Source organism: Fomitiporia mediterranea (genome assembly GCF_000271605.1).
Source record: "Fomitiporia mediterranea MF3/22 unplaced genomic scaffold FOMMEscaffold_3, whole genome shotgun sequence".
In the NCBI taxonomy this organism is placed as follows: domain Eukaryota; kingdom Fungi; phylum Basidiomycota; class Agaricomycetes; order Hymenochaetales; family Hymenochaetaceae; genus Fomitiporia; species Fomitiporia mediterranea.
In genome coordinates this window covers 1,005,724-1,033,406 of record NW_006760388.1, presented here as the reverse complement: position 1 = coordinate 1,033,406, position 27,683 = coordinate 1,005,724, and the positions used below count along the sequence as shown (strand labels likewise).

Genomic DNA, 27,683 nt, shown 5'->3' with positions numbered 1-27,683 from the left:
AGAAACTTCAAATTATGTTTTAAATAATTATTCTCATTTATTTCAAGATTTCACAAATAAAGATATGCCAAAATTAATTTATAGTTTTTGTCTAAAGAAATTTTTAAATGTTGTTTACAATTTCTATCAACCAAAAATGGTAAATTAAATTATGAATTATATTTAACATTATGTAAGTTATTTTTTAAGGCAAGAAATTGTGAAATGCCTGATGTGTCTCATCATGCATTATGGAAGCACGTGATATCGTGGGAACTTAATCTGTCTGCTGCTAATTCTATTGCGACGCGCGGCGCGTCTGACTCTGAGACTGAGTACCTGGATTATTCTGACTGAAGTCCCGCACACCCCTATTTCAAACTGTGTTCAAGGCATCTTACGTCGTGTATCAAAGCTGATAGAAGTGGAACGCTCTCCTACTCACCCGATCTCCGCAATAGCAAAGCTTGAACATGGCCTCAAGTTCCAATGCCACAGCATCGGGCTCCTCACAGGCGTCACTCGACGCCGCGCTGAACGAGATCACATCATCTCAAGATGACACCAAGCTCAACAGCTTTTTGAATGGATACGCTAAGGAAATTAGAGAGGTGCTATTTGCAGGGCTGCTTAGTACGGGCCAGGACCCACTTGCAATCCTGAATGTGCAGAACAACACACTCGGATTTCTCTATCTCTTGTGAGTTCGCATAATTCTGCATGCAGAGTCAATGTTTTTAGACATCTCATTAGGTCAGCACGTCTCACAGTACCGAACGCACCCATTCCGCCTCTTCCGATCATTCAGCAATTCTGCAAAGAGTTTGATCCAGAGAAGGCACGCCTGGCTCCTGAACGAAGTAAGCACTTTATATGCCATGATTGAAGGCTTGATTTGGTCTGATTATGATATCAAGTCACATTATTGGCAAAGGGAATCGTCTCCCTGTACGAGACTCACGCTACGGTATGTAGCTTCATCACCTGTGCGAGAGGAAGTTAACCCCAGCCCCTGGCTCAATGCAGATCGATCAATGTATACCTCTTCTCTTTGACCTCGTCACTCGTTATCCACCCACTCTTCACCATCTGACAACACTACATACTGTCTTCCTGCGTACCTGCGTCGCCACACGGCATTTTGCCACGGCTTTACCAGTGATTGAAGTACCGATCACGGAAATCGAACCTTCTATCTCCGACTTGCATTACAATGACAACCTAATATACCACTATGCTGGTGGTATTGCTCTCGGGGCACTCAAGAAATGGTCGGATGCAGAGGAATTTTTCGAAATTGTCGTTGGTAGCCCTGCCCAGATTCCGTCGGCGATTCAACTGGAGGCTCTGAAAAAACTTGCACTTATCCAACTGATACAATACGGAAAAGTAAAGGATATGCCAAAATATGTAAGTCCGACGCTCCTGAATACATTCAAGCGATCACCGTACGGCGCATTTGTGAACTACTATCCGCTGCAATTTGCTCAACTGGAGAAGCTCCTCGAGAAGGAGTCCGGTTTCTTCGACTCTGTAAGTCTGGTTTCAACACTGTGTTATAAAAAGTATTTAGCTCTGCTATTTAGGATAAAAACCTTGGTCTAGTCAGGCAGGCACTCGAACGGGCGCGGCGATGGGCAGTTAAACGACTGACGGGAATCTATATTACCCTCTCTTTGTCTGAGATCGGCCGTGCTGTGAATTTGGTGGTCGACGAATCCGTACGGTCACTCGTTATTAACATGGTTTGTTTTAGCACTTGCTATGTTTCGTGCATAATTGCTCAATTACACCATGTGTCTTTAGATCCAAGACGACGAGATCGCGGGTTCGATATCAGCCGACGGAACGGTCACTTTTGAAGTCACTATCCCGACCATCAACAAAACTCAGGTGGATGAACTTCTGGCGTCTGCTCAGCGTCACGGTGCTACACTTGCAGAGCTTGATAGGAAAATGGGACGTAGTCGAGAGTTCCTTAGCAAAGTACGTTGATAAGACCTTTCTTTTATTCTTTGTCGCTGACTCGGAGCTAGTCTCTCAAGAATAAGGAGCAGGGCGAATGGACTCATATGAATGATGAGGACATGTTTGGGGGTAAACAGAGTGAATCATGGGCAGAAGAGTCGATGCTCTAATGCTAACTCAGATAAGGATGTAAGTATTTACGAGAGTAGTGTCATAATTAACAGATGTGTAGTCAAGCAGCGAGGATTATGTAAATTACCTGCTTCTTCCTGCCATGGTCACGACATTGCATTATTGTATGACATTCGCCACGCGAAAATCTCCATTTGTAAACCTCTTAAGTACCTGGGAGGCGTCATGATTAAACCCGAGCCGAATATCTGATCCTTTTTGCCTACATAGATAATTAGAGGTTAACTCCGTTTACACACACATGCCAAGTTTCGGTCCGACCTTGTGGCACCTGCGCGGCTCTCGTTTCTTTGGCGCCACATACCATCCAATGCTTCCTTGGCTATGCAATAGCTGCGGGTTGTGCGAGATGGCTTACCGCAAAGTAGCCTTCTACTTCTGCGTCCTAATCTACATCTATGGTCAAAGCGGAGGCATTTAAAGCTTGTTGGCATAACAGGTTTCTCGCAGACTAGTTCAAATTTGCAGAACGCCACTCAACGACACTATCCAATCAATCATTTTGCTCCAAGCCGATTCAATCCGACCTCGAGTCTGAATGACCTTCGTTTCCTATACTTCCTTAATCTTGTACAAGAGGTGTTTCACCCCGTTTCTTTTCCATGTCATCTCCGCTCCTTCGTTCGCAGAGCGGATCTAATCTGAGACGCATCGAGAGCGCACCGTTATTAACCGGAGGGGGCTACGCTGATCAGTACTTGTATGGAACTGTCGACGATGAGACGGTGGAAGAGGCCGCTCCTCAGAATAAAAGAGACGTGACACCGTTGCCGGCGAGGCAAATATCATTGCTTTGCCTCATGCGAATGGCAAATCCGATTGCATACTCCCAGATCTTCCCGGTGAGCCATTTGTTCCTAGGCTTTGTGGCATGTCTATTCAAGGAGCATATTCATCGTTCACGTAGTACATAAATGAGGTACTCAATCTACATTTAACTTATGGAATATATTTGATGTCCTGTGTTGCCAGATGATGGAAGACATTGGGGTTGTCGACCATGTGGCACAAGTCGGATATTATTCTGGCCTTGTGGTTAGTACCCAAACCTGTGCCATGGGATTATTTTTCTTGTTGCTGATTTGCAGGTGTTGGTATAAAGGACAGCACGTTCGCATTTGTTCAGCTATTTACTTGTTTACGCCTTGGAATGCTTGCAGGTTGGTTCCTACGCCACGTTTATCATTCGTGATCCTGAATCCAGTTATTACTGTCTCATCAGACCGGTGGGGTCGAAAACCAATGCTACTCATAGGCCTTGCCGGCGTCGCTTTATGTACAATTCTATTTGGAATGGCCAAGTCGTTCATTTTTGCAGTCGCAACGCGTGCAGTAGCGGGAGCTTTGGCGGGAAACTCCATGATTATCAATAGTTCGGTTGGAGACATTACGGATGAGTCAAATCAAGCACAAGCATATGCCTGGATTGGACTCTCCTACAATGTTGCGTCCATTGTTGGACCTGCCATCGGGTGCGTACTTCGAAAGAGTTTCTTCATGCTGCATGATACCTATTCTTCCCCGGTAGCGGTTCATTTGCAAAACCCGAAGTCACGTTCCCAAACACCTTTGGTAAAATATGGCTCCTCCAGGAGTATCCATATTTATTACCGTGTTTAATTACAAGTCTAGTCGCAATTATTGCTTTCATACTCTGTGCCCTGTTCTTCAAAGAGGTGCGTCTCATCCTATGACTCCCTGTCGTTATCTCAACAGACTTGATATTAACTCCGTCTGTTGCAATATTATAGACGGTTGTTCGCAGGCCTGTTCTAAAGCAGGTGGAGAGCTCTTATTCGGCGCAAGACGTCAGCTCGGAAGCGTTAGCCGCAAGGGACCTCAGCACATGGCAGCTCGCATTGGATCCTGTGTTGTTCTATATTCTCCGAGAACACTTTATTCTCAATATTTTGGACACATGTTCTAGCGTTGTATTTACACTCTTCGCCTATACTCCAATTCAGCACGGTGGCCTGTCACGAAACGTGAGTTTGTAATACCGACTCTTTTCGCTTTTCTTCATATTCATTACCACTGTGTTGTGCGATTAGCCCCGAGAAATCGGATTCGCAGTCGCTTTAAGTGGTGTTTTATCGGGGACGGTCGAAGTCATTTTTCTTGCCCCATTGCAGCGTCAATTCGGGGTAGCGACACTACTCAAGTGCACGATGTCGCTATGGCCGTTGGTTTTCTTGTCCTTCCCATTTACGCATCTCGTCGCACGACTGACATTGGGTGATCCTACCGCGACGGACATGAGGACGCAGCCCGCGGGAGTAGCTGTTTGGACGTGCATATTTCTGCAACTCCTACTGCAGAGGGTTGCCGCGATGGCCTACCCGTACGTGTACACTTTCCCTAACAGTCGTTGTCGTCCGTAGTCATGCTGACTGTGCTCTGATTTTCTCCCCACTGTAAGACTCAATTTAATTTTGACAAGGAATGCTGTTCCATCAGATGAAATCCTCGCGACCGTCTTTGGTCTGTCTCAGCTCATTTCAAGCTCCGCTCGAACAGTCGGTCCGGCTTTTATTAAGTACGTCACCTTTCTTTATCCATCGTTACGGTGGCAAATATTCCTATCGGCTATCCGGCTTTGGTTGACTAACTAACTTCTAAACGATTTAGCTCACTATTCGCTTTCTCGAAAGAACACTATGTGTTGGGCGGGAATCTCGTTTGGTTGGTCATGGTCGCGATTTCTTTGTTGGGCATGCTGGCTGCCATGAAAGTTCGGGATGGACGTAGGAACCTGTCGGAGGATGACATACCAGAATGAGCAGATGATTGTTGGATGAAGGAGGAAATGACGACAAACAAAAAGAAAGAACCATTGAGCCCCGTGCTTTCTGGCCGTTGATCTTCTGCATTCTGGGTGCAGCATAGATAGTACTGGGTAACTCGAATGGCAAAAGCATTGTAGTTTTCATCAAAAAGTCTGTCTATTCTAGTTATCTACATACAACAACAGGCTTGCCACAATACATAAACCCATTACTGGGATTTTGAAAACATGCAGAAACAACAATAAGAGCTGTTCGACAGAGTTCACTCCATTGTGCAGTATTATGTGCACTTCGTCTTCGTTTCCGCGAGATTTTTTAGAGTATATGCATCTCGCACTCCTCGCTCTCGTCGGCTTCTCGACTATTGCGAACATTTGTACTAAGCGGCCGATATCCCACTTGTACGTCGGTATCGGGACCGTCAGTGATGTACAACGTACTCCACCAACCGCAGACAGCGATGCCGAACATGACGACCCACACGAGGTTACCATGTAGAAGATGGTACTTCTTGGACATCGCGAAAAGTGAGCTATTGGGTATTGGTTGCTCAGTACAAGAGAGGAAGGAATATTTGAGACAGAATTAGGAAATACACTAACCTTACGAAGGCGGGGGAACCTGCGCGTGCAACGCAGGCGACAGTCTGCGCAAGACCGAACGTTGCTCCAAGCGCCTCTTGCGAGGGTGCAGCGTTCTTGACGAGAATGACATTGAGACTGACCAAAAGATAGTTATCGTTACTATGCGCATCTGTAGGGGGAAAGGCGGTGGACGTACGAGTAACACATATGTGCACACCTCAGTACCGCAAGTGCTACTGCAATGCCTGCCCAAAGTAAAGGTCCGGCAGGATACGCATACACTCCTCCCGCTCCTGGATCACTGAAGTCGATGTCTGAACCAATATTCGCAGTTGAGGGATCCAGCGCGGCTGACGGTGCAGTCCAACGCGCTAGGAAACCGAGGAAAGGAAGGATACCAAACAACAGTGCCCAAAGAAGCATGAGTATTCGATATAACGGGACGTTGTCGAAGCGCCTCTGGAGTACCGGAAAGACGAAGACTTGTACAACTGCACCAGCTGCACCACTGAATGCGAGTGCATATCCTATTTCGCCAGGCTGTCTCCGCGGGAAAACACGAGAATAATTAGTATTATCAAAAATTGAGATAAGCATTATACATACAGTTCGCGAGAGCCCGCCCAGATGCACGGGCGTATATGCAAGCAAGATAAAGACAACATCAAAGGAGGTACCCAAGACGGAGAGCAAGAAATAATTCCGGAACACGGAACGGATGCTTCTGGATGAAAGGATCGTGCGTACAGAGATCTCTTCCTCCAACTGCTTCGTACTTGCATGGAGTTTCTCCGAGTGGCGTGCGGATATAGGAGACGGCAAGCTTGGATCAAGCCGGACTTTTGATGGTAGTGACTAAGTGCGCAATAAGTAAATGGATAAACAAACGGTAGAAACCCGAGGGAAGTTTTTCTGAGATCCCGTACCTCTTTCATGAATACCAAGCCTACGAGGACGGATATAATTGTGAGTACGGCAGAGACAAGACACGGAAGGAGGTACGGGTAATCCTTGAATATTTGCATTGCGCCGAACGTCTTCGGGAAGTTCTTTTCTGGGTTTACAAAGTTACCTCTGTTCTCTCACACAGGTCAGTAACCTTCGACTTCTCCACGACGTAGACCCACGCACCCAATCATAGGTCCTATAATGCACCCGAGACTCCAAGAAAGGCCAGTAAGAGGGAAAGCCTCCGCCTGGTTCGTCTCATCCGTGATCTCACCGACGACACTCTGCACGACGGCGGCGTTCCCCGAAAGCGCGCCTGACAGTGATCGTGCAATAACCGCGAACCAGAAGGAACGTGCAATGCCGAAAAGAAGTGTGGAAAGTGCGACGCCAGATAGGCCAATAAGGATAACGGGTTTCCGCCCAATGCGATCTGCAAAATAGTCGCACAGTAAACATGGATACAGTTACAATTATAGTCTGATTGCTTACTGACCCGATAACCTTCCCCATTGAAGAACAGTGAAGAGCTGACAAACAGCAAAGATGCTATCCTAACATTGATATTAGAATACCATGCAATATAAAACGTAAAAGTTTACTTACCACAACACCGGAATAATAGCCAATTTCTTGTCGTTTGTTGGTGACCCTCATATCCTCCACCATCTAATGGTAATGGCATGTCAGCACGGCAGATCAACACGAAAATTTGCAGAAGTGCAAAGGGGAAAACTAAAGCTTAAAGTCTGGAAGGGAAGCAGAGCAGACGTGGCGCTAGCATGGTCCTCGCGAACCGTAGACTCGGATCGAGTTCCATTCGTGTTTTATCACGAAGCCAGTAATAGGATTACTCCGATTTCATTATTAGGTACGGACCGTACCGCAGAGATTCGGCAAACGCAGGCTCGGCGTGGATCATCAAGTCAGATATGACAATGAGAACAACGTTACCCCACCCAATGCCTGCTGTACCTCAGGCTCGACTTGTGTCGTCAATTAATCATAAGTGGCGCCTAGTACTCACTTTGTTAATATACTGGAAGACAAGTACAGAGGGTACACGCATTAGTCAACTCGCGTTCAAGGTCAAGCAAGACCTGAGCAAATATGGCTCACAGGAAAGATCTGAGTGTATGCTATCGGCTCTGATAACCGCGTTGCACACAATATGAAGAGCTGTAGGAGGGGGAGAGGAGTGCGACGCCTGAACTTAGGCAGGACGCGCTCGTCATTCTGCTGAGAACTTGTATGAAGGCTCGTCTTGCGTGGGTGGGGTAAATCGTCAAGCTCGTGATCTATGCCAGTACTAGAACCATCTGCGGGGAGGAGAGGGAAAGCAGTGTCGTCGTCTTCCGCATTGTGGTGGGTAATGACAGGCATTGAAAAGAGACCTAGTTGTAGGGAGAGAGAAGAAGGAAGACAAGGGGATATCGATCTAGACAAGCAGGCAGCTCGTGGGTATAGAAGTGACTTGGATTACTAGTCCCCAGTATTCGAAGACGTACTCCGGAACCAAAGCCGACGTTGCCGAGGAAGGAAGACCCGCAGATAGAAATGAGCGGCTCGATCACATGCAGAAAACCTAGTCATAACGAAGACAAGAAGCGTGTCTAGGCCTCAATTCAGCAATGTTTTCCGTACCCCGATTGCACCGACAGCATGCGGCAGATGTGCTCTTCCTTGCAGTAATAACGTACAATAACAAAAACATGAGAGCCATCACATAAGCTTACATAATTGCACTCGTGCTTTCTCACCTCACACAAACCTGCTCAGAGTAGCCTGTATGTCTCATGCTGCATATTTGCTAGCCCGAATGAGCAAAGGAGTCAGGACGAAGGAGCCAACTTGTGTTTTTTTATCTGTTAATACAAAACTGAACTATTGCCTCCACTGCATCTAATGACATCCTTCATCAAGTAAAGGGCACCTGTGATTCAGTGAATAGTGGCCTGACGTTCTTAATCTACCATACCATCAGTAACAATTAAAATATTGGGCTTAGACGTCAAGCAAAGGGGGCAATTCTGTCTATTTGACATCTTTCACGTCTCGAGACAACTGGTACTATAGTACTATACAACGGGGACTGCAGAATAAGCAGGGTAGGCCCTTTACTATTTCTCTGTAACTACCAGGATATTAGAGGACGAATCCATCATATTCGAGTCCTCTGTAAGCTCACTATACCATAATACATAATCTCACAATACATTGATAAATCAGCATTACCATAAATATTTGTATATGTAGATCAGCATATTACTCACAAGAAAAGACCAGGAGCTACATTGCAACCCTCGTCTGAATGACATCAAGAACTACAAGGCAATGTTGATGCAGATATTTATGGGACCTGCATGCACAACAACCAAGCTATGCAAACCCCCACACCAGTGTTACAAGGATGAGTACAGACGAGAATCAAGACCGACCTTCCAAAAGTGACGCCAAGCGCCACCACAAGCATCGAGATACGTGTTCAAATGACCATAGTAGTGGCAGGAAGCCGGAGAAGAAAGAGACCGTAGGCGACAGAGTCTTTCGCATTCTCTTCCCAGGCTCGGACCCTAACGCAAGATCAGAAATGACTGGCAATAACATACCGAGATCCATTCGTGAAAGACTGGACAAACGCAAGAAGAAAAGAAGGGGTAGTGTGGACGTGGAGGAGGATCAGACGCATTGACATAAGACTAACATAAGTACGTGTAGTAACAAACAACAAATTTCTGTTCATGAATTCTGGATGTGCGCTGCACTCGTGTCTCACGCAGCGTGATTACTTATGCTGCTACAAGCTGGCCTTGCTGCAAGGCAGGTGATAGAGGAGATTTCTAATAGCTCAATGACAGAAAAGATATAGGACCAGCATGTGAGGTGTTTGACGCAATGATTGAGACCTTGAGTGCACCTTATAACACTAGGTTAGACCTGATAAGTACTACTCGCCCGTAAAATAGCAACAGAGCATATCCACAAGAACGCGAAGCCAGAAGCGCCAACCGCTGGCTAATTAAAGTAGCGCCACTTTCTGACAACTTCCAATGTAGACAGAAAACATAGTTCTTCAGGATGACAAAGTAAAACACGATGCAATGTGGCTTCAATAATGGTGCCGCGGCCAAAAGAGTCGAGATCAGCCATACGTTAAATAACTTCGGGAAGAGTGAACGTAACACAGAGCGAGTGTCAGGGCAGTAATTCCTAAATCATCGCCTTCCGAGACGGCTAGTGCAGTATCATCGATGAAAGTATGATAAATTAAGTAGCGTACAGACAATCGTGAATTTGCCTCCTTTCAGTCATGTCATCCCTACGACCAAACACTCTGCTGCGTTGGTGCGGGACTCGTAGGATTGGACTGCGGAAGAGCGGACGGCTTGGGTGCAGGAGAAGCAATGGGTGCCACTTCGCGTCTCCACTCAATCTTTTCCACCCGGACTTCGCCTTCGTGTAACTGGTAAAGATACGTGACGATCACAGGTCCTTGAACATCCATCAAAGCGAAGGATGGGGGCGGGTCACTGGCAATGCAAGGGTGTGTTGAAAATGAGGTAAGTGAGTGAAACTCGATGAGACAAAGAGAACATACTCAGTAAATGAGCCCGTCCAGGCTCCTGTTGCAGTTCCCGGGTTAAGGAAGAACTTGTTGTCATATTCTGTGGCCTGGAAGCTGCAACACGCATATCAGCGATGAAGAAAGCGCCACCTCAGTTAGAAATTGCGTACACATGCGTATGTCCAGAGATAAGTACGTCAACGTCCATCTGACGAGCGATGGCGCTTAGAGAGTCGAGGTCACCAGCAGGTATACACTGGTGACCATGAATAGCGCCAATCCGTATTGGCGCGTGGGTCAGAGTTACAGAGAACGGGAATGCTGGGTTCTAGTTGCGTAGCATAGCATAAGATACGTCAGGTTCTGTAGACTGAATGGGAGTGCATGCATGCTTGACCGACCTCGTCATAATCGCCTCGAACGACATGTACGTCTGGAGCAACACTGCGAAGGTAGTCCAGAGTCTCTTTGTCACAAACGTTGCCCGTGCAGATTATTTGCTGTATTTTACCCGGAACTAGAAGCTTCTTGAACTTGGCGGGCAAGTCATGAATGCGGTGAGGAATGTGTAGGTCGCCAATGACGAGGACGAGGACCATGGTGGTCGTCCACAAAGTGAATTAACCGTGAGAACTCGAATTTCTTGATTCTTGAACACATTTTGGTTTATTTGCTTCTTGCTCAAGACAAAGTGCACAGTGCACACTTTGTTTCACTTCAAAATGTCCAGACGAGCACAGCCAACTATTGAGGACGAGTTCGATGATGACACGGACCTCCCGCTGCCAGCAAGATCCTTACCAGATCCCGGATCCAAGGGCGCGCTCGTTCAAGCCATCGATTCCGACTCTGACGATGATCAAAGCGACACCGAAGTTAACATCAGCAATCCCGGACCTGCAAGTCCATCGCAATTACCAGAGGGGTTTGCTGGATCTCCACAAGCATCACGAGGCACTGTGACAGACTTGACACCATACAAGAAGTGAGTTTCTGAGGTAAAATCGCGTCTGCTTGCATATTGCATACTAACAATCTGCAGGTGGACATGTATTTATCCAATCTATATCGATGCTAAGCGAAGATATGGGACAGGCTCTCGACGTGTTGCACGACCGAAAGCCGTCTGGTGGCCCCTCAGCAAGGACATTGCAGAAGCAACGACACGACTTGGACTCGGCACACTTCATGAAGTACAGAAGAGCCATCCAAGTGATTGGGACAATCCGGGACGCGTGCGTGTACAGTGGAAGCGGGATGGACACTTTGTCAATTCTCGCATAAAGACGAGTAAGTGTTTCCTAGGTTCTTAAATTAATGCTTCTATTCATACGAATATGATACTGTACGATTCGTACGTCCAGAGAAGCAGCTACTTGAGGCAATCGCATTCTACATTCAAACTGTCAAACCCGAGCTCATCCCGAAACCACCATTCAGTACGGATACTGTCGAGGAAGCAGAATCGGGAAATGTTTCGAGCAAGCAAGCACCACCACCAAAGACGAGATCAAAAGCTAAAGGAAAGGGAAAAGACAAGACCGCTCAGCAACCACCACGAAAACGCCTACCTCATCCCCCCATTCCACGGCCGCCCCTCGCAAGTAGCGTTTCCGCTTATTCTCCGGCATTGCCATCCGGTGTGCTTGTCGAGACTATCAAGGCTGGCATGAACGCTGCTGCCGCCGAAAATGCCGCTGCGCCTGCTGGATCCGGGAAGGGCAAAAGGAAAGTAGTGAGAGTGAGAGGATGAGTGTAAAGTAGCATCAAGAGATTGCTTTGTAACTTTCTTCGTTTTCTATCCCGCGTTTGTTTTTTTGCCAAAAGGCATTGCATTCGGCATCCGTTGGTGAGAGACCCATTCTGCTCATTTTGCCTTCCTTCGCGATTACTGCAGTAGTCTTGTCAGAAGGTAATCTTTCTAGAGTCTACATGGCAAGGCTTTCGTGTACTGGGATCAATTTGTCTTCGCTCAGGAACGATTTCAACAAAGGTGGCTGGAGGTAAGACGGTGTACACACTGAAACGCACGGCCAGCGCAAAGACGTGTTTCATTTTCGTCTCTTACACCTTTTGAGCATCTAACAGAATTCCCAGACGTGTCACTAACATCGGCTTACCGAAAGTCGGAAACTCTTTCAATGTGGACAAGAATAGGATACTCTGGTCACCAAGTCGACGCACACTTAAACATTGTTCTCCTTCACTTATAATCGTCGTAATCTAATGACTGCGTTGCTCATGCGCCTGCGGATCAAGCTTGTCCCTCTAGCCTTCCAGTACCGTGCGTTCGGCCTCGGAGGCTATTTTGGGACTTCCTTTCGCACCAAGGAACCACATGCTAGCTTTGCCTCGTGGTCTCCAGCCTTCCTTCATTTCTCCTATTCTCTCATAAGAACCAGTCCCAATGTTAACATGGCCTCCCTTGTTCCGTTCGAGACAAACACCGCCCAACTAGCTTGTCTCAGCTCGACGCTTGCTTTCCAGAACCATAAGCTTGTTTCCTTTATACCAAACTGACCAGCGGATCCTTTGATACCAATCTGCAATTATGTCGAGGCTATTATTGTTCAGAACTCAGCTCCTCTTGTTTCTGCTTCCGTTATTCTCGTTGATTTCTTTTGTGCTCGGTGTACCGATGTGCAGTCTCAGGAGATCCTCTTCTGCAACTCTCCCAGGTGGAGGGAGTTGTCTTGCTGAACTACAATCTGGTTCGATCGCAGCAACTTGGTATGCTGGCTGGGACAGTGCAAAGTTTCCCTTGACGAATCTTAGCTGGTCGAAATACACGCACGTCATTTATTCCTTCGCGTGAGTCGTTTTTTGAACACAGTACTACGATCACCACTGATCCCGTCCCTCCTTTCACGGTCTGACAATAGAGAGACCTCGGGTGATGAGAATATGGTGACCTTAGAGGAGAGCGACGCACAGATCCTTCCCACTTTCGTGTCCCTTGCACATCAGAATGTGGGTAACCTCCCCCCACACCCTCTGTAGAATCTCTTGTCGAATTACTGATGAACGCGGTAGAATGTGAAATCAATACTTTCTGTCGGGGGCTGGGGAGGCTCGCGATTTTATTCGACTGCTGTCGCAAATGAGGCGAACCGTACAGCATTTGTCCAAGCACTGCTCAGTCTGGTTTCACAATATAATCTGGACGGTCTTGACTTTGAGTAAGTTCTACCTGATTAAAAATCACAGTGATGACCTCCATCTAATACAATATTCCTCTCCTCTCTTCCGAAGCTGGGAATACCCGGATGGCGAAGGAATAGGATGTAATGCAAAAAGCGGCATGGATGCAAGCAACTTTTTGGCCTTCCTCCAGGCACTGCGTGCAGAGCCTGCAGGAGCTAATTTGATACTTTCATCAGCCACATCCATCAAGCCCTATAACGGCCAGGATGGCACGCCTCTATCAGACGTCTCGCAATTCAGCAAGGTGCTGGATTACATTGGTGAGCCTCGTTTATCCATTTTATGAGGTTCACGACTGAGTGAACTTCCTTTTTGCATCACGCTTCTTTAATGTGCATGTTCGTGTGAACTTAAATAGAGATTATGAATTACGACGTCTATGGTTCATGGTCCGCAACTGTGGGACCTAACTCCCCCTTAAACGACACGTGCGTATCCTCATCTGTGGAGCAACAAGGCTCCGCTGTAAGTGCTGTGAAAGCATGGACAGATGCAGGTTTCCCTGCTTCGCAAATAGTGTTGGGAGTAGCATCATACGGACATTCTTTCTCCGTCTCCAATTCCGACGCACTTTCCGGGTCTAGTGATAACTCCTCTGGGTCTGGGTCAGACTCGGGACAACTCCAACTATATCCACAATTTAACAAGGCAAACCAGCCAGCAGGAGACTCTTGGGATAGTACACCGGGTGACACGGATGTCTGTGGGAACCCAACTGTTACTGGTGGTGTGTTCAACTTTTGGGGACTTATCCAGGGAGGCTTTCTTGACGAGGACGGGGATCCTGCAAATGGGATGAAGTTTACTTTCGACAACTGTAGCCAGACGGTATGATATCTCTCTTCACTTATTCAACACTCCTTCTCATTCACGAACTGTTTCTGTTACTGCTTCTAGCCCTTCATCTACAACCCAAACACACAGGTTCTTGTCTCTTACGATGACGCAAACTCCTTTGGTAAGTCCCATTACATTTGCTCCGCATTCTAGCTTATGCATGTGCTGATTTGCTACAGCTGCAAAGGGAAAATTCATCTCCGACACCGGTCTTGCCGGTTTCGCAATGTGGCAAGCCGGAGGTGATTCGGACGACATACTTCTTGACTCTATTCGCGAAGCAATGGGGCATCCCAGTGGTTCTAGTACTGGCGGGTGTTAATTTCTCACAAACTTGTGTGCGCGTTCACATTTTCTTCATTATCCTAGTCAGTCAAGCTAGTCTTGCAAGGACGGGCCCTGTACAGTCTGGAATCTTACATCGAGCCCATTTCATGTTTTTCTCCCTAATGTTATATGCAAGCATATAGGCACTACTCTGTACAGTATGTTCATTCAACGCAAGCATATCATAAATACAAGCAATGTAGAGTTCATGAACCAACGTGGCTAACAAAGCAAAGGCAGTGATTGGTTGGAGATAACGAAGCCCCAGTGAACTGCAATGTGTGCCACATATAGCAAAGATCTGATACGTTTTCACCAATTCCGCCGTGAGTAATCCTTTGCAATGATCAGTCGAATCAGACCTAAAGCAAGGAAGCAAAGTACCTTACATATCTGCATCCAAGCCCATACTCTATACTAGTAAAGCATCTGTCCCCGCATTGTCGACGGCGTAGAATTGGCCCATTCATTCAATGTCTTCTCGCAGCCATTCCGGACAAGATGAAGACGTTGAAGATGAGAATATTGCTTTCCATGGGCGAAAACATGTAAGGCGCCACGAGCGGAAAGACAGAGCTTCCGTGAAAACAAGTGGCGACCTACCACAGGAGGGGTCAGAAAAGAAACGTCGTCCCAAACTACATCGAACTTCTAGTGATGGTGAACGATATTCTTCGCCAAGTGACAGTGAGGCATCACATAAAATAGCATATTACAGTGACGGGGACCTCGCAGCCGAACGCAAGGTCCGACACTCAAGCAAGCATCGTCATCGACGAAGCCACTTGTCCGCAACAGACGCAACGTCCGGTAAAAGTGCAGGGAGTAGCTATCATGAGAGTTCGGACGAGAAGAAACATAACCCAGGGACCGAAATATCTCGACTCAGCAAGGAGAGACAAAGGCGTAGGCAAGGGCGAAGGGAGAGGAAGAGAGAAGTTTTCCTCAGTGACTTAGATAAATGTATTAAAGCCTCCGAAAAGAGGGGGTGGCAGCCTAGTGAACTGAAAACCTGGAACAGATTCCGTAGGAGGGTAGAGCGACTTGATATTCGGCAAAGCGATTATGAAGATTTGCTCATGGAGAGGAGGGAGGAGTTCCTCCTAAAATATAAAGAAGCACTGCAGAAAGGAAAAAAGAAACTAGATAGATTGGACGACGACGCTTTAAGGAGAAGCCTAGAGACCAAGTGGGACTCCGACAACCGCCTAGGATACGTCGAATCAGAACTCGCCAAGGTAAATAGAGAGAAGGAGTTAGCAGCCTTTGTCCAAAGAGTAAAGGATCATACCTTCGATCGAACACTCTATTATCATGATTATTGAGGAACCTTCCGAGTCTATAGGTTACGTTTCGCACTATATATTCGAATAATGAATAAAAAATTGCTCAAATGAGATAACGGCGTAAGCAGGATCAGAACTGATAGGTTTCAAATACCTTTGTGGCATGCTGACAACACCATATGCATGACGCCAAATATTGTGAAATCAGTTGTATTCGAGCCCAAGTACCAAATTTGTAATTTTCGAATGCTCACGTTGCTATACTACTCCTATTTTCCATTGCCATTGAATTTTTTACAACTCCTGCCAAGTCTATAAGATCTATAGCCCCCGAGCAGAACAATGTATATGCATACCAAGAGTGCTTGGTCGTCCCCACTGTTCCTAACTGACACAAGAAAATATTGGACGCCTAAGAACTTACCATAGAAAGGCAACATCATTATGAATACCCTGTCGATATGCCTCGATGAGTACAAGTGGCTCATGAGAATTACAATCAGAAAACAAAGTTTCACGTGATTCCACATAATGAATCTTAAGACTCAAGGACAAGTAACTTCCAGTATTCCACCACGGTTAGAAATTGAAGAGAACTTCTTACAAGGATCCTACGTCTGTACAACAAGATGCCCCGTGCAAGCATCACCAAAATTTCTTCTCAGCCTGTCCTGCCACTAAATCAAACACGCTTTCTCCTGGACAAAACCATCAAAATACCTGCATGATGCATTCACACATATGCAACCATCATCGGAAGAAGTACACCTCCATCAAAGGGATCCAACTTCCGGATTCGCTTCACATGGCATGAAATCAAGGCAAGCCAAGGCAATTTAAAAATAAACAAAGTCCGGGGCTATCAAGCGACTGATCCGGCAATCCTTATCGGCGGAGATGGCACGAAAGCAAGCGATCAATAATTGGCTTTCTCCACTCCACAACCGTGAAGCTTAAGACCGAAAATTGAAATGATAGTCCAAGGCAGTGCATGTGTGAAAATCACAATTGATTGGACCTCTCGGTCCTCGGAACTTTGGTGAGTGGAAGTGAAAGCCCTTGATGTAGTGAACTTTGTCTGCCTGCAATGCAATATGAAAGAATCCCGGGAGACGCGTCATACCGACGACGGTCTTTGGATGGAACCTGCTTCGTGTTCATAGAGTCGGGACACCGAGGTAGACACTATTTCTGTGAACAGATAACACAATTCATCAGTAGCAAAGATTATTATTGATTTGTTCTTCAGCATTTTTTTGTTTCGTTTCAATGCATTGACTTTCTTTCCGAGACTTTCCAAACCCAGTTCGTAAGCTTTTGAATGGTTTTATTGTGAGCAGGTATTAGGTATTCGGGTATATAAGTTACTTGGTCATCTTTGGTGTCAAAGCGGTATTAAGTTATACGAATAAAATATGCATGATACTTCTTGAGTCCATCCGCATAAGCATGCCATCGTCGAAAACGTGAATTTTTAAAAGAAAAGGCAGAGTGAAAGAATTGGAAATGCCTCAAATGCATGTAAACCCAAGGAAAAGAAAAAGAAAAAAAAAAAGTCCGTGAAAGCAATGGATAACAGACAAAGCGCATAATGTAGGAGCATATAGCTTATGCAGAGTTCGCTCGAGCGCGCAGGCTTGGCACAGCTGCGCTGTTCTGAACTGTAACAGGCACTGCAGCCTCGACATCAAGCTCCAAACCCCTCACGAGAATCTCAAGACCCAACTCCTTTGCGAGCGCTCTCAAGCGCAACGCAGCAGTGCGACGTTCTTCGGCACGTCGACGTGCAGCAGCAAGACGTCGGGGCGAGAGCTTGCCCGTAGGTGAAAGCGGGGAGGGCGCCGAAGGGGAAGGAATGTCGACCGTAAGAGTGCTTAGTGAGGGATAGAGACACGGGAGTATCTCCGTCTGCAATGCGAGAGACGAGGCTGATGGAGGAACAGAGGGAGCAGCAACGGTGGTGTTCGCCCGAGTGCGAGTAATGATAGTGCTTTCCTCTCCATCGTCACCTAATTGCGTGCAGATTCCCAATTTGCTGGCGGCACGCCCCCTACCTTGCTTTTGTCCCCACGCCATCTCTGACCTCGCCGCGCGTTCACGCAAGAACGCCTCAAGAGCCTCGCAACCCTCCGCTGCATCATCCGGGTGGAACGCACATGAAAGTGTATGAACAGGCGATCCCGCAAGCGCAGGCTGTGAGAGAGTCGCATGCAGTGCCGAGGTCGGAACGTGCGGGGTTAGGTGGAGGGTTTGAAGGCGCGGAAGCGGAGCCAATGGAAGCTGGGTTTCAGCGATCGGCGTTGCCAGGCTACTCAGTGAGGATGTGGAGGAGTTCGCAGATAACGGCGAGGTTGGAGATGAGGGTGCGAAGGGCGATGCTGGAGACTTGCAAATCGGCGAGATCGGCGACCAAGCCGCAGAAGAGGTAGGCGTAGGGAGGGAAGCGCCAAGAGCGCACGATGTGATACTCGGCGGGGCGCGCGCCAGGATTCTTGCAATGTGCATCTCGTTCGTCTTAGGGTTTAGATGCGGACATGAGCCCAAATCCAGTACTTCCAGCGGGCAGGCAACAGAGTCATCTTCCGCCCACATCGGGTCCCCGAGATGTGTGTCACAAATCTTCAGTTGCTTCAAGTTTGGCAAGTGCAAGAGCTGCGGAAGGCGCAACTCATGCCCGAGTAGCGGATGGGGAGGGATAACGTCATCGGAGTTGTCGCCTTGGACGACGGGTACGTTTGAACAGAGCAATTCCGGAGCATGAAGAGCAGACCGTGTGATACGGGTTACTGAGAGGTCGGTCAGCGCTGGAAGGGCGAAAGCGAGTGAGACAACAAGGCGCTCTGATCTGAATGACCGAAATTACCGGAGAAAGGATGGATTGATTAGAACAACGGAAGGACACGGATAGAGAAAGAAAGCCACGTACAGCGGTGAAATCTCCTCTAATTCCAGATTCTCCAACTTCAGCTTTTGCACCCTCTCCATTGACCTTCCTTTGAAGACAGGCAATATTGTCCTTGCATCCAATGTCCCGCATACGGAAAGTGCGAGTGTCTCCAGGGAAGTGCATCTCTCCAAAAGAGTCGCAAGCGGTGCATTGAAGTTGGGACGGGGAGTAGAGCGGGTAAATGCGTCCAAAGCATGGCAGGCTTGATCATCGCAAACTTGATCATCAGCAACACCTTGCGATCGAGTGGATGCTGTGGAGATGGACAGATTGCGGACGAGAGCACAGTGCTGCGGTGGCACCGCCTCGAGGAAACGGAGCAGCGCATCCAGCGACGGGAGATTGACACTCTATATGCACGTGCAAAGTTTATTAGCCCAAACTTTAATCATTCGAGAAAAACACAGAACAAGAAAAACAAACAGACCTTGAAGAGGAGTGGCAGACATGCAGAGTAGGAAGAGCGGGAGGTCAGCGCACAAGCCCAGACGTCTCGGAGAGAAAGGTGGTCGAAGACGTTGAGCTTCATCTCTGCGGGAAGGGACATCCAGTCAAATGCATGAGTGCTGGACATTGTTGTCGATGAATTGTAAGTATAGGATCAGGAATCGCCTGAAGTGGAAGTGGAAGTGGAAGTGGAAGTGGAAGTGGATGGGTAGACGGTACAGTTAAACGGGAAGCATTCGATGTGGGGAGAGGACGTGGATGGACGAGATGCTTTATAAAAGCGGGGAAGCACGCCCTGGTAAATAAATCGGAGAAGGCAGGATGTGTGTGCTCCGTGGTTAGAGGCGGGCGGACTAAGCAGGCAGACCGGCCGGACAATCAAAAACCCACTGTGATCGGAGGCGCACCTTGTAGCCGTCGCGTGTCCACTGCTAGTGCATCGACGGCCTGTCCTGCCACCATCATCTGCTAACCTGCACAGCAAAGCACCAGCACTGATCCTATCTCATCCTCAGATTACGTAATCCACCGACGCTCCCGAATCTCTTGCTTCGATCAGCTAGCTTAGAACAAGTAACAAGTGGGCACTGTCCACACTCTCTCAAATACAATATGGTTTCTTGTACAATGTAACCCGCGATACCTTGAGTCGTTCAAGATGCTGAGCTTGTCCACCATTACAATTTACGTGTTGCACCCATAATTTTCACTACACAAATGCGTCCCGTTTCGCACGGCGTACTCGGTCGGTGCCTGGAGACAAACGCTCACCGTGTAGGCGAGGCAGTTGGTCGCGCAAGTCGAAAAGTTCGCATAGACATACGCGCGCGCATCATCGGCACACATCCATCAACGCGAACACCACATCCCGAGCCTTCACCCCCGTTAAGGACTTCCCAACGAATCTGTAGAGTAAAGAAATTCAAATTTCACCGGATTTCGTGAGAGACCGGCCTCCCTTGCGCAGAAATGACGAACCACAACATAACCGCACTTCCGGGGGTGCACATGCTACGCCGTTCAAGCGCGTCGGTGCGACGGTCGCAGGGTGGATAAGCGTCGCGTTTCGTCGTCTGCCTCGAGGACGGACGAAGAAAGGAAAAAATAAGTACACCGCAAGACGCGCGTCGAGCTCTCGGACTCTCACGCGATCTCGGGCGCGTTTCGCAGTGACTGCGTGAGCCCAGAGCTTCCAGTTCAAACACGTTCGAGTCTGGCCTGAGCGACGACCCGCCGCCGATGCGCCAAGTAACCGAACTTGCATAAGACCTCGTCGCTCAGCGGCCCCGTTGGATCTGCAGCACTAATTATGAAAGACCCGGTCCGAGACGGCTGTAAATGCAATCATAATTCGTTTCAATTTGCAACGATTAGACTGCGTTTCGTGTGTTCTTTGAGTGGTGCAGTGGAGCGCAACTAATGGGTCTACGGCACATTGCTACATGTTGTGGTTGCCACCCTTCGAGCTTTTTACGGCATCCCACCCAAGAATATCATATGCACATTGTGAGCTTTAACCACCCAGCCGAGGCATCACAATCAAGCGTACCTATGTATAATGCTACACCAATACGAATCATGAAGCCTTCAATTTGTGCTTCGTGTACGTCTTCAGATCTATATAGTAAAGACATCAAAATCAAAATACTATGAACTCTTTGATCGAGATCGAAATGACGTCTTGGGTGCAGATCTATTGTTTACACACTCCCTATCAATTTAAATCTGTGAATCTGATAATACAGCCGTCGAAACATCGGACAGATGGCGTAAGCCGCACATATTTGTAGTGGACTCGGGTATGCGTAATTATACCACACAGTCTTGCACACATTTCAATTTTGAACGTGAATTGTAAGAAGGATGAATCGTTTTGCAGTAAAAGCCCTCGGCCATGCATATGGCCAAATAAGCAGGTGCCATTCTCTTTCAACTGAAGGGAGAAAATTGAATTGATCGGATTGTGAAGCATTCGAGGAACACCAAGCACGGAACAGTATTTGACAGGCACACAGCAGTCACCTCGGCCCGGCGATCCCCGCACTATTTCTTACTCACCGCTCCTCAAATTTTCGATTTGCTCCCGTGCATCCTCATCTTCTGTTGAAATCGTGCCGAAGTGACACGCATGCGCCTGGCCTTGTTACGGCCCTCTTTCACTGTGTCTGTCATCAATTTTCTACTGCTCTGACAAAAATCCAATTTTGCGATTGCTCATCCGACGTTACCGGGTCGGTCGCTGTCACTTCGTCGCTTTGCATCCCGAGCGACATGACGTCGCTAGTCTCATCTGCCAGGGCCAGCGTCTGACCGTATCACAACCACAAATGTGCCAGGGAAAGTCTTCCGTGGCTCTCTCGGGCATGCAAATTGGAATATGCATGCAGACGCACGCCGAAACGCTACTTTGTAATCTGACCAGAGACGCGGCTTACTATGAATCACTCATCAGATACGAATATTTATATTTTGTTAAAATACCGGTCGGTAGCAGACTGTGTATTCATCTGTACATATGTAGCGAAATAGGCTGGAGGTGAGAAGACATCACCCACCTCGCCTCACTTCAATTCGTGTACTCACATATGTTACTGTGCCATTGCGGCCAATAGTGTGTTGCGTGTACGACAACATTGTGGCTTGACTATCGCTTGTCTAGGTTAGTACCGGCACTGTCAGTCCTGTAAGAGCAGAATAAGGTGTATCGGGCCGGAAAGGTGAGCGATTTGTGGAGAGCGTACGACGGTGCGTTTTTCAAAATCTTGGGTCCACACCAACTTGTCGGACGAGTCTAACGCGTCCTGTTGTTCGTTCTCCTTGCCTTAACAGACAGAAGAGGCCGGCCCCAAATTTGAGAGGGAAAATCGCGTCATAACTAACATCTTCATTCAGAAGACAACAGTATTATACGGCAAAGCTTGTCGGTTCTACCTAACCCATCAAACTGCAAGATCGTATAAGAAGACTTATGGTCTGTGCAGCTGCGTCTATGAGCTACACTCGATCCGTTCCGAACGGGTAGGAGAGATGCTCGCTTGCGATTCATACGCATTTGTGGACCTCATATTTGACAGCTCAGGAATTGTTTCATATTAGACAAGGGCTTGCACCTGCTGCGGACTTCACTGCACTGCGCCTTATCTAGAGTGCGGCCCTACAATGAAGGATGTTTAATGCCGTCTCTCCGACATGGCTGTTACCCAGAATCATCTGCTTTACGGAGGCTTGAGGCCGACTCACATTCGTCTTCGGAGCGCCGAGAAACCCAGTTATGTGCCTCTCCTTGCTGCTTCCTTGCCTTTGCATCCGGTAGCGTTCGGCCTTGGTCACAGCCCCTGCTTGTACCATAGTGGGCATCTCCGACCTTGCTCCTTTCTTTTCAGTGATTTCGGGACGAATGTGGGCAGTGATCTTTCTAACTGTATAGCGAAAGAGATGTGCAGAACTATGCATATGGTGTATACGGCATTCCCCGCGTTAGTGTACCGCGTCTATGTAACGAAGTTCTGAAGATGGGCATACCGAACAGATGCTTTGTACCTTCTTCGCGCGCGGAGATTTCTCTCTCCGGTGCGGTAGCTCTTCCAAACTCTGTATTCCGAGCAAATGTGCCGCGGTCAGTTCATTCGTGGTCCTTTCCTTTGGTACTTTGAAGGAAATTCTGCCAGTGTACAGGCATCGCTCCTCGCCCATCGCCGAGTTCAAACGCGATGCCTACGGTCAATGGCGGACATGGTGTTTCCTCCGTATGTGCGATGTCTGCGCCGCTACAATTCTCGGAGGTGAATGCCGTAGACATGAGATCCGAAGTGCTTCGTTTGCAGTGATTCCGAGCTGGCCTTCGATACGACTACCCTGCCACGACTGCACAAGCCATACCAAATGCTCAGATTATGTTTCGAGCTGCATAAACGTGCTAGTAGGATTCGAAGTAGATGCGGTGATGTCCTCAATATCCGAGGCACCCGTTGTCGATCCCCGGAATAAAACGTTGAGTGGAACGATGTAATTGGCTCTCTCGTAAGAAACCAAAAGGGGAGGAATGGTGGCAACGCGTGCCCCCACATTCGCTAGGGCGCTTCCAGCTGTCGTTGACTCGACCAATTCGCCCTTGCGATTTAATCCGATGCGTGTCGACGTAATCTTGTATTCCTTGCAATCCTCACTCGCGAGTATAAGGTTCAGATTTATATTATCACTGCTATCTTTCATACGACGTTGGAACCGTGTATAACGCATCACTAGCTTTGAGTCAGTCGGAGACTGCTTCCAGGTGTGGTCCACCTCTCGCTTCACGTTTGACAGGACACATTGGTTGGCGACTACGGCGGTACATGCACCTTCCACGCCCTCCGCCTCTTGTTTCCCACCTCCGAAGGCTATTCACCTTGATATCTGGCGGGGATTCAAGTCTTATCCCATAGGAGCTACAGTCTATTACTGATCGCAGTTACTCCGGTTCCGATACTTCAAGAACCGACTGGCCAATTGTAAGTGAAGATTGCACTACGAGTTACCGGTCCTGCTCTCCGAAGCTTCCGCTTTCAGACTGGTAAACGCCAGGAGACTCCTGGACGTTCCTTTCGCTGCTACGCACATGCCTATCCCCTAATGCCTATACTTACCATACCTGAATAGGCTATACTATCTTCGCTACTGCCACTCAATACGCCGGCGTCAGGTGGACAAAGACGGATAACAACTTCAAAAATCCTCCGCGCTTGTCGCACATTCCAGTGATGTGTTCTCTACTTGTTTATCTGTGGCGACCTGAAGAGATATATATCAGTGCGCGAGAGACCGTTTGTCGTGTTTGAGGAGATGATGCATGTAGCATAGCATCGTTTGGAACACTGCAAAAGCGAATTCGTCGAGTGGGAATACTGTCGTTTGCTCATCACGGAAATTAGGTAAGCAACGCTGAGCGACTAATGAATATTGGCGAAAGCTCATCAGTTGCCGGAAAGTAGGCTATCTGTATCTTAGAGATATAGTAGACCACAGCCTCGATTCCCCGCCGGCTCGTTCGTTCGTGTGTTATCTATATCATCTCAATCGCGATCGAGGAATCCATGCTTAGACGTGTCTTTGCGGGTCCCTGTAGGTCGGTATCAAGGTGTCACCTCGCATCAATGATCTAAATATAACGTTACCTTGATTGAGCGCGTATCGGTGGAAGAGCCGTTGAGCGGTGATGGTCAAATTCCGCATCAGGCTTGACTCTATTTCCGTGGGGAGATAAACAAAGGAACTCTAGTGGGTTGATAATAGCAATCTGGGTGGCTGATGAACTTTTCTTTCGGGCTGTGTACGACCATAGTTAACGATAATGGAAATGGGTTAAGTCCAACTTGAGGTGGAGTACAAAAGTTTGTACTTGTGACATTTGATTCTGTACTAATGATTGCTTTTACTTCTCAGTGTCTCATCCATTTTGTACTCCTATACAATTCTCGGAGAACTTCTCGTGATGGCGGGCTTATTGTGTACGATCAATGACTTACAAGGTAAGCTAAGTGCCTTGTACTCTGAGCGCATGAGTTGTAAACAAAACAGCAATGCACGTGTCGCAAGAGTTACGGTCAAGCTTCTATGATCGGCGATGGTTCTCAGACATGAACCAAGTGTGCACTCCTTCTTGATCGATCCGTGGACCTTGGACTGTACCAGCGGCATGATTGCTCCGATCTCTGCAGAGCTTGCTTGTTGCCATAATCTTTACGTCGCAACGAACGTTGAGTTATATCAATGCCCAAATAAGTCGTGCTTCTTCACGTCATCTCACCGCGAGGCAACACCTATTGAAACTGATTCAGATGGCTTACAGCATGACCTTGCCTCGTACAAAAACAAGGAGACACCCAGAATGTATACAATTGTCTGTTTTACAAGTATCTACTGCGGGTTGAAGCGACAACCGAGCAATCGAGATGCCATGACAAGAGTACTCGCGTGGAACTATCAAGTGGCTTAGAATTTGCTCACGGTCTTCGGCCTTCTTCCTCCTCACTACTCTCGTACGAGAGTGATTCTTTCAGTTTTCTAACAAATTTTGCCAGGTCTTCCTGCACGGCGACCTTCTGAAGCTCCTGTTCAACGTATTTTTGCTCTCTATCCAACTTGTCCGCACTCATATCGCTATCGAGCTCTTTTTTGTATTGTGAAAGAAACTCCTTCCTGTGTTCCCTAATGATGTGCTCGAAGTCATCGTTGCCAATTTCAACTGACTCGACTTCTTTGAGCTTGTTCTCCCAAGCATCCAGTATCTCCCACTTCCGTTCCCTGGCTAGTGAGATGAATCTCTCCAGATCATCTATAAGCTGCCTTTTTGTTTCCTGTCGCCTTTCCTTCCGTCTCTCTTGGATGTTTTTGTGCTGTTTGTCCGATTGGGCTGCTTTTCTGATAGTCGACCTTCGTCGAATCGGGTAATTGTATTTGACTTTACTTGTTTCCGGAGGATCTTGTCCATCCTGCCGTGTATCGACATTATTGCTTTGTTTTTCGTATTCATTGTCATTTCTTTTGTCCTCCTCCTCATCCCTATCAGATATGGCATCTAACAAGGTATCTGGTGGTCGTAATTCACTATTGAGATAATCACTAGACATTTTGAGTGGCCGACCATCCATCCCGATACCATCAGCATTTACGGAACGGACGAATGCATCAAGTTTTGCGTCTCTAGCGGAGACAGGCTCCGTGGCTGTTTGTCTCAGCTCACTTTCTCGTCCAATATCGGGTGGCTTGTTTGGTTGGTCATCCTCTTGGTGCTTCCTTCCGTGACAGGCATCCACCCCGCTTTTTCTAGTTCTGTACACGTTATGCTCGCTCGGCGCAGATGTACATGCGGATTGACTAGTGAAGTTTTCAGGTCGAGTGCGTTTCGGCGAAAAATCAAGGTCTTTTGTACGGCGTGGAGGTTGTCTCGGTGTATGATGTCTGTGTCTAGATTCTCTATGTTCTTTTTGACTCGTTGAAGAGTGCTTATGCCCGTGTTGCTTTTCACGAGGCATATGATATTGTTCATTTACATACACCCGGCTCTTTTGCTTCTTTTTCTTATCATGGTGCCCTGAGCCATCAATACTTCCATGTTTTCGTGACGAATGATGAACCCGACGAGGAGATAAAGGCTCCTGGGACCTATGATGGCGCACGAAGCAGGGCCTAGTATCAGGAACGCTTCTGTATCCTCTGTCTCGATGGGACTCGTATTGCCTTGATTCTGTATGTCTCTCGGGAGAAGTCTTTGATGAGCGAGAGCGCCTGGCTTCTACGCCACTGGCTTTAGACGGTCTACTGTGGACATGATCTCGTGGACGCGATTCTCGCGAACGTACATCATGATGCCGCTCATGCGAAGTCCGTCGTGAATGTGCATGAGAGCTTCTAGAGGGACCATGACGCTTCAGCGCCGGAAACAAATTTGCGAGCCATGACATATCGACAACGAATTCGCTTTTTTTGGAGGTGCGGCGGCGCCCGATTGTAGAACATGGACGACCCGCCGCATTTTGCTCCGTTCAGAGCACTTCGTTATATCACTCCTTATTATGTGGGTTTTATGTGAATCTTACGCGAATCCTCTCGGGATAATGGAGGGTTCTGGCAAGGTGTACTTTGCGTGCTGTGTATATAGTTGCTGAAGTCCGGTCCTGGTCCGGTCCGGGCATACTTCACCTGGACTCAGGACCGGACCAAATCTGCGGTCCGGGAGTGTCCCGGACTGGGGACCGGACCTATGTGGACGGGTAGTGGACCGGACCCAAGTTCCAGTCCAGTTCTGGACCGGTCCATAACCGGACCTGAGAGAAAAAAAATTCAAGAGATGAGTTAGAGTATTATTCTTTGTATCTAAGTACAAAAGTAATATATTTTTGTATATACTACATAATCTACAGACTAGACACTGTAGTGGTTTTCCTGACGCAATTCTGAGGCTTCGGCGCGAGCCTCGCAACACGAGTCCTGAAGCTGGACTACAACTGCCTCTAAGCTGGTTACTGCGATTTACAGACACTTAGTTGTCGGAACATGAATATTTAGGTACTTAGCAGCAGACGGACCTGTCTCTTCGAGGGTGGCAATATAGTTGGCACGGCGTGCACGGAAAGCAGCCTGAGCGTCAGCGTTCTTCTTTCTGAGAGTGATTTCGGACATCTTGTCTAATTTGTCAGGGGCAGGGGCATTGGCTGGCTGCTTGACTGGGGAGGGCGGCTGGGACTGCAGCGTCTTTGGCATAGGACGGGAGAGGAGTGAATATACATAAAGGGAATAAATATTTCGGGAGACAATAACCAGATAGGAAGAGTCAAGTTTAGTAAGCCATACATTGAACAGTAAAGAACAGGAATAAAGTTTTGCTTTGCTTGGACTGCCAGAAACTTGTAAAATGTACTATGCAAGTGCTAGCTAATATTCAAAGATCCTTAAAGGAGTATGATCTGTTTTAGTATAGTGAGCTAGAGATATGGGAAACGAGATTTGAGACATTAGTTCAGGTTATTCAGGTCCGGAGTCCAGTCCGGGTCCGGACGAGTCCATCGGTCCGGGAAATTTCTCAAAATGATGGACCCAGGACCGGACCTCTCCTGGACCCATGAGGACTGGACT

The 27,683-nt window shown here is 47.7% G+C and overlaps 14 protein-coding genes across 14 annotated transcripts in view; 6 read left to right on the top strand and 8 right to left on the bottom strand.

The window, feature by feature from the left end:
- The first annotated feature begins 330 nt into the window (after positions 1 to 330).
- FOMMEDRAFT_144990 (uncharacterized protein) lies at positions 331 to 2,226 on the top strand. The gene is made up of 7 exons (XM_007263524.1): positions 331 to 679; positions 733 to 839; positions 897 to 946; positions 1,006 to 1,512; positions 1,566 to 1,724; positions 1,786 to 1,965; positions 2,016 to 2,226. The coding sequence occupies exons 1-7, from the start codon at positions 453 to 455 to the stop codon at positions 2,115 to 2,117; spliced, it is 1,332 nt and encodes a 443-aa protein (XP_007263586.1). The 5' UTR covers positions 331 to 452; the 3' UTR covers positions 2,118 to 2,226.
- Positions 2,227 to 2,741: 515 nt separating this feature from the next.
- FOMMEDRAFT_152748 (MFS general substrate transporter) lies at positions 2,742 to 4,918 on the top strand (the record flags this gene model as incomplete). The annotated part of the gene is made up of 10 exons (XM_007263523.1): positions 2,742 to 2,981; positions 3,047 to 3,058; positions 3,112 to 3,174; positions 3,242 to 3,299; positions 3,362 to 3,611; positions 3,668 to 3,815; positions 3,891 to 4,124; positions 4,191 to 4,480; positions 4,559 to 4,675; positions 4,768 to 4,918. 10 exons carry the CDS (start codon positions 2,742 to 2,744, stop codon positions 4,916 to 4,918), a joined length of 1,563 nt encoding a protein of 520 aa, XP_007263585.1.
- Positions 4,919 to 4,966: 48 nt separating this feature from the next.
- On the bottom strand, positions 4,967 to 7,832 carry FOMMEDRAFT_17741 (MFS general substrate transporter). The gene is made up of 9 exons (XM_007263522.1): positions 7,577 to 7,832; positions 7,064 to 7,496; positions 6,954 to 7,011; positions 6,641 to 6,890; positions 6,436 to 6,583; positions 6,116 to 6,364; positions 5,706 to 6,049; positions 5,528 to 5,644; positions 4,967 to 5,457 (listed from the first exon to the last, which is right to left on the bottom strand). Exons 2-9 carry the CDS (start codon positions 7,124 to 7,126, stop codon positions 5,241 to 5,243), a joined length of 1,446 nt encoding a protein of 481 aa, XP_007263584.1. The 5' UTR covers positions 7,127 to 7,496; positions 7,577 to 7,832; the 3' UTR covers positions 4,967 to 5,240.
- A 1,052-nt stretch (positions 7,833 to 8,884) lies between these two features.
- On the bottom strand, positions 8,885 to 9,076 carry FOMMEDRAFT_152746 (uncharacterized protein; the record flags this gene model as incomplete). Its single annotated transcript, XM_007263521.1, has 2 exons — positions 8,885 to 9,030; positions 9,067 to 9,076. The coding sequence occupies 2 exons, from the start codon at positions 9,074 to 9,076 to the stop codon at positions 8,885 to 8,887; spliced, it is 156 nt and encodes a 51-aa protein (XP_007263583.1).
- A 501-nt stretch (positions 9,077 to 9,577) lies between these two features.
- On the bottom strand, positions 9,578 to 10,621 carry FOMMEDRAFT_144988 (Metallo-dependent phosphatase; the record flags this gene model as incomplete). Its single annotated transcript, XM_007263520.1, has 4 exons — positions 9,578 to 9,987; positions 10,056 to 10,136; positions 10,193 to 10,350; positions 10,424 to 10,621. The coding sequence occupies 4 exons, from the start codon at positions 10,619 to 10,621 to the stop codon at positions 9,777 to 9,779; spliced, it is 648 nt and encodes a 215-aa protein (XP_007263582.1). The 3' UTR covers positions 9,578 to 9,776.
- Positions 10,622 to 10,731: 110 nt separating this feature from the next.
- FOMMEDRAFT_17740 (signal recognition particle, SRP19 subunit) lies at positions 10,732 to 11,966 on the top strand. The gene is made up of 3 exons (XM_007263519.1): positions 10,732 to 11,007; positions 11,065 to 11,312; positions 11,387 to 11,966. The coding sequence occupies exons 1-3, from the start codon at positions 10,745 to 10,747 to the stop codon at positions 11,773 to 11,775; spliced, it is 900 nt and encodes a 299-aa protein (XP_007263581.1). The 5' UTR covers positions 10,732 to 10,744; the 3' UTR covers positions 11,776 to 11,966.
- Positions 11,967 to 12,660: 694 nt separating this feature from the next.
- Positions 12,661 to 14,489, top strand: FOMMEDRAFT_103458 (glycoside hydrolase; the record flags this gene model as incomplete). The annotated part of the gene is made up of 7 exons (XM_007263518.1): positions 12,661 to 12,833; positions 12,905 to 12,992; positions 13,056 to 13,201; positions 13,275 to 13,486; positions 13,585 to 14,054; positions 14,124 to 14,184; positions 14,243 to 14,489. The coding sequence occupies 7 exons, from the start codon at positions 12,661 to 12,663 to the stop codon at positions 14,383 to 14,385; spliced, it is 1,293 nt and encodes a 430-aa protein (XP_007263580.1). The 3' UTR covers positions 14,386 to 14,489.
- Positions 14,490 to 14,863: 374 nt separating this feature from the next.
- FOMMEDRAFT_152743 (uncharacterized protein) lies at positions 14,864 to 15,715 on the top strand (the record flags this gene model as incomplete). The annotated part of the gene is made up of 1 exon (XM_007263517.1): positions 14,864 to 15,715. The coding sequence occupies one exon, from the start codon at positions 14,864 to 14,866 to the stop codon at positions 15,713 to 15,715; it is 852 nt and encodes a 283-aa protein (XP_007263579.1).
- Positions 15,716 to 17,008: 1,293 nt separating this feature from the next.
- Positions 17,009 to 19,253, bottom strand: FOMMEDRAFT_144986 (uncharacterized protein). The gene is made up of 3 exons (XM_007263516.1): positions 19,051 to 19,253; positions 18,603 to 18,973; positions 17,009 to 18,521 (listed from the first exon to the last, which is right to left on the bottom strand). The coding sequence occupies exons 1-3, from the start codon at positions 19,195 to 19,197 to the stop codon at positions 17,285 to 17,287; spliced, it is 1,755 nt and encodes a 584-aa protein (XP_007263578.1). The 5' UTR covers positions 19,198 to 19,253; the 3' UTR covers positions 17,009 to 17,284.
- A 225-nt stretch (positions 19,254 to 19,478) lies between these two features.
- On the top strand, positions 19,479 to 20,148 carry FOMMEDRAFT_17737 (uncharacterized protein). The gene is made up of 2 exons (XM_007263515.1): positions 19,479 to 19,975; positions 20,049 to 20,148. Exons 1-2 carry the CDS (start codon positions 19,788 to 19,790, stop codon positions 20,056 to 20,058), a joined length of 198 nt encoding a protein of 65 aa, XP_007263577.1. The 5' UTR covers positions 19,479 to 19,787; the 3' UTR covers positions 20,059 to 20,148.
- A 1,019-nt stretch (positions 20,149 to 21,167) lies between these two features.
- FOMMEDRAFT_17735 (uncharacterized protein) lies at positions 21,168 to 24,539 on the bottom strand. Its single transcript, XM_007263514.1, has 6 exons — positions 24,492 to 24,539; positions 24,033 to 24,426; positions 23,709 to 23,972; positions 21,900 to 23,560; positions 21,683 to 21,815; positions 21,168 to 21,606 (listed from the first exon to the last, which is right to left on the bottom strand). Exon 4 carries the CDS (start codon positions 23,307 to 23,309, stop codon positions 22,962 to 22,964), a length of 348 nt encoding a protein of 115 aa, XP_007263576.1. The 5' UTR covers positions 23,310 to 23,560; positions 23,709 to 23,972; positions 24,033 to 24,426; positions 24,492 to 24,539; the 3' UTR covers positions 21,168 to 21,606; positions 21,683 to 21,815; positions 21,900 to 22,961.
- Positions 24,540 to 25,051: 512 nt separating this feature from the next.
- On the bottom strand, positions 25,052 to 26,512 carry FOMMEDRAFT_152738 (uncharacterized protein; the record flags this gene model as incomplete). Its single annotated transcript, XM_007263513.1, has 1 exon — positions 25,052 to 26,512. The coding sequence occupies one exon, from the start codon at positions 26,510 to 26,512 to the stop codon at positions 25,052 to 25,054; it is 1,461 nt and encodes a 486-aa protein (XP_007263575.1).
- Positions 26,513 to 26,972: 460 nt separating this feature from the next.
- FOMMEDRAFT_152737 (uncharacterized protein) lies at positions 26,973 to 27,311 on the bottom strand (the record flags this gene model as incomplete). The annotated part of the gene is made up of 2 exons (XM_007263512.1): positions 26,973 to 27,073; positions 27,137 to 27,311. The coding sequence occupies 2 exons, from the start codon at positions 27,309 to 27,311 to the stop codon at positions 26,973 to 26,975; spliced, it is 276 nt and encodes a 91-aa protein (XP_007263574.1).
- A 261-nt stretch (positions 27,312 to 27,572) lies between these two features.
- FOMMEDRAFT_152736 (uncharacterized protein) overlaps positions 27,573 to 27,683 on the bottom strand; it is a gene marked incomplete at both ends in the record, with an annotated part of 543 nt that continues 432 nt past the window's right edge. The window contains one exon of the mRNA XM_007263511.1: positions 27,573 to 27,676. Within this exon, the coding sequence (XP_007263573.1) occupies positions 27,573 to 27,676 (104 nt within the window). The remainder of the gene's footprint in view (positions 27,677 to 27,683) is intronic.

Bases quoted from the DNA above. Each gene is read 5' to 3' on its own strand.
- FOMMEDRAFT_144990 (XM_007263524.1), top strand. From the start codon at position 453: ATGGCCTCAAGTTCCAATGCCACAGCATCGGGCTCCTCACAGGCGTCA. The intron at 947-1,005 runs GTATGTAGCTTC...GGCTCAATGCAG, and splicing joins TGTACGAGACTCACGCTACG to ATCGATCAATGTATACCTCT. The intron at 1,966-2,015 runs GTACGTTGATAA...ACTCGGAGCTAG, and splicing joins GTCGAGAGTTCCTTAGCAAA to TCTCTCAAGAATAAGGAGCA.
- FOMMEDRAFT_17741 (XM_007263522.1), bottom strand. From the start codon at position 7,126: ATGGTGGAGGATATGAGGGTCACCAACAAACGACAAGAAATTGGCTAT. The intron at 6,365-6,435 runs GTACGGGATCTC...TTGCGCACTTAG, and splicing joins GCTTGGTATTCATGAAAGAG to TCACTACCATCAAAAGTCCG. The intron at 5,645-5,705 runs GTACGTCCACCG...TCTTTTGGTCAG, and splicing joins TGTGCACATATGTGTTACTC to TCTCAATGTCATTCTCGTCA.
- FOMMEDRAFT_17740 (XM_007263519.1), top strand. From the start codon at position 10,745: ATGTCCAGACGAGCACAGCCAACTATTGAGGACGAGTTCGATGATGAC. The intron at 11,008-11,064 runs GTGAGTTTCTGA...AACAATCTGCAG, and splicing joins GACTTGACACCATACAAGAA to GTGGACATGTATTTATCCAA. The intron at 11,313-11,386 runs GTAAGTGTTTCC...TCGTACGTCCAG, and splicing joins CAATTCTCGCATAAAGACGA to AGAAGCAGCTACTTGAGGCA.
- FOMMEDRAFT_144986 (XM_007263516.1), bottom strand. From the start codon at position 19,197: ATGTCCAGCACTCATGCATTTGACTGGATGTCCCTTCCCGCAGAGATG. The intron at 18,974-19,050 runs GTCTGTTTGTTT...ACGTGCATATAG, and splicing joins GTCTGCCACTCCTCTTCAAG to AGTGTCAATCTCCCGTCGCT. The intron at 18,522-18,602 runs GTACGTGGCTTT...TCGGTCATTCAG, and splicing joins TTAGAGGAGATTTCACCGCT to ATCAGAGCGCCTTGTTGTCT.
- FOMMEDRAFT_17737 (XM_007263515.1), top strand. From the start codon at position 19,788: ATGCGTCCCGTTTCGCACGGCGTACTCGGTCGGTGCCTGGAGACAAAC.
- FOMMEDRAFT_17735 (XM_007263514.1), bottom strand. From the start codon at position 23,309: ATGCGTTATACACGGTTCCAACGTCGTATGAAAGATAGCAGTGATAAT.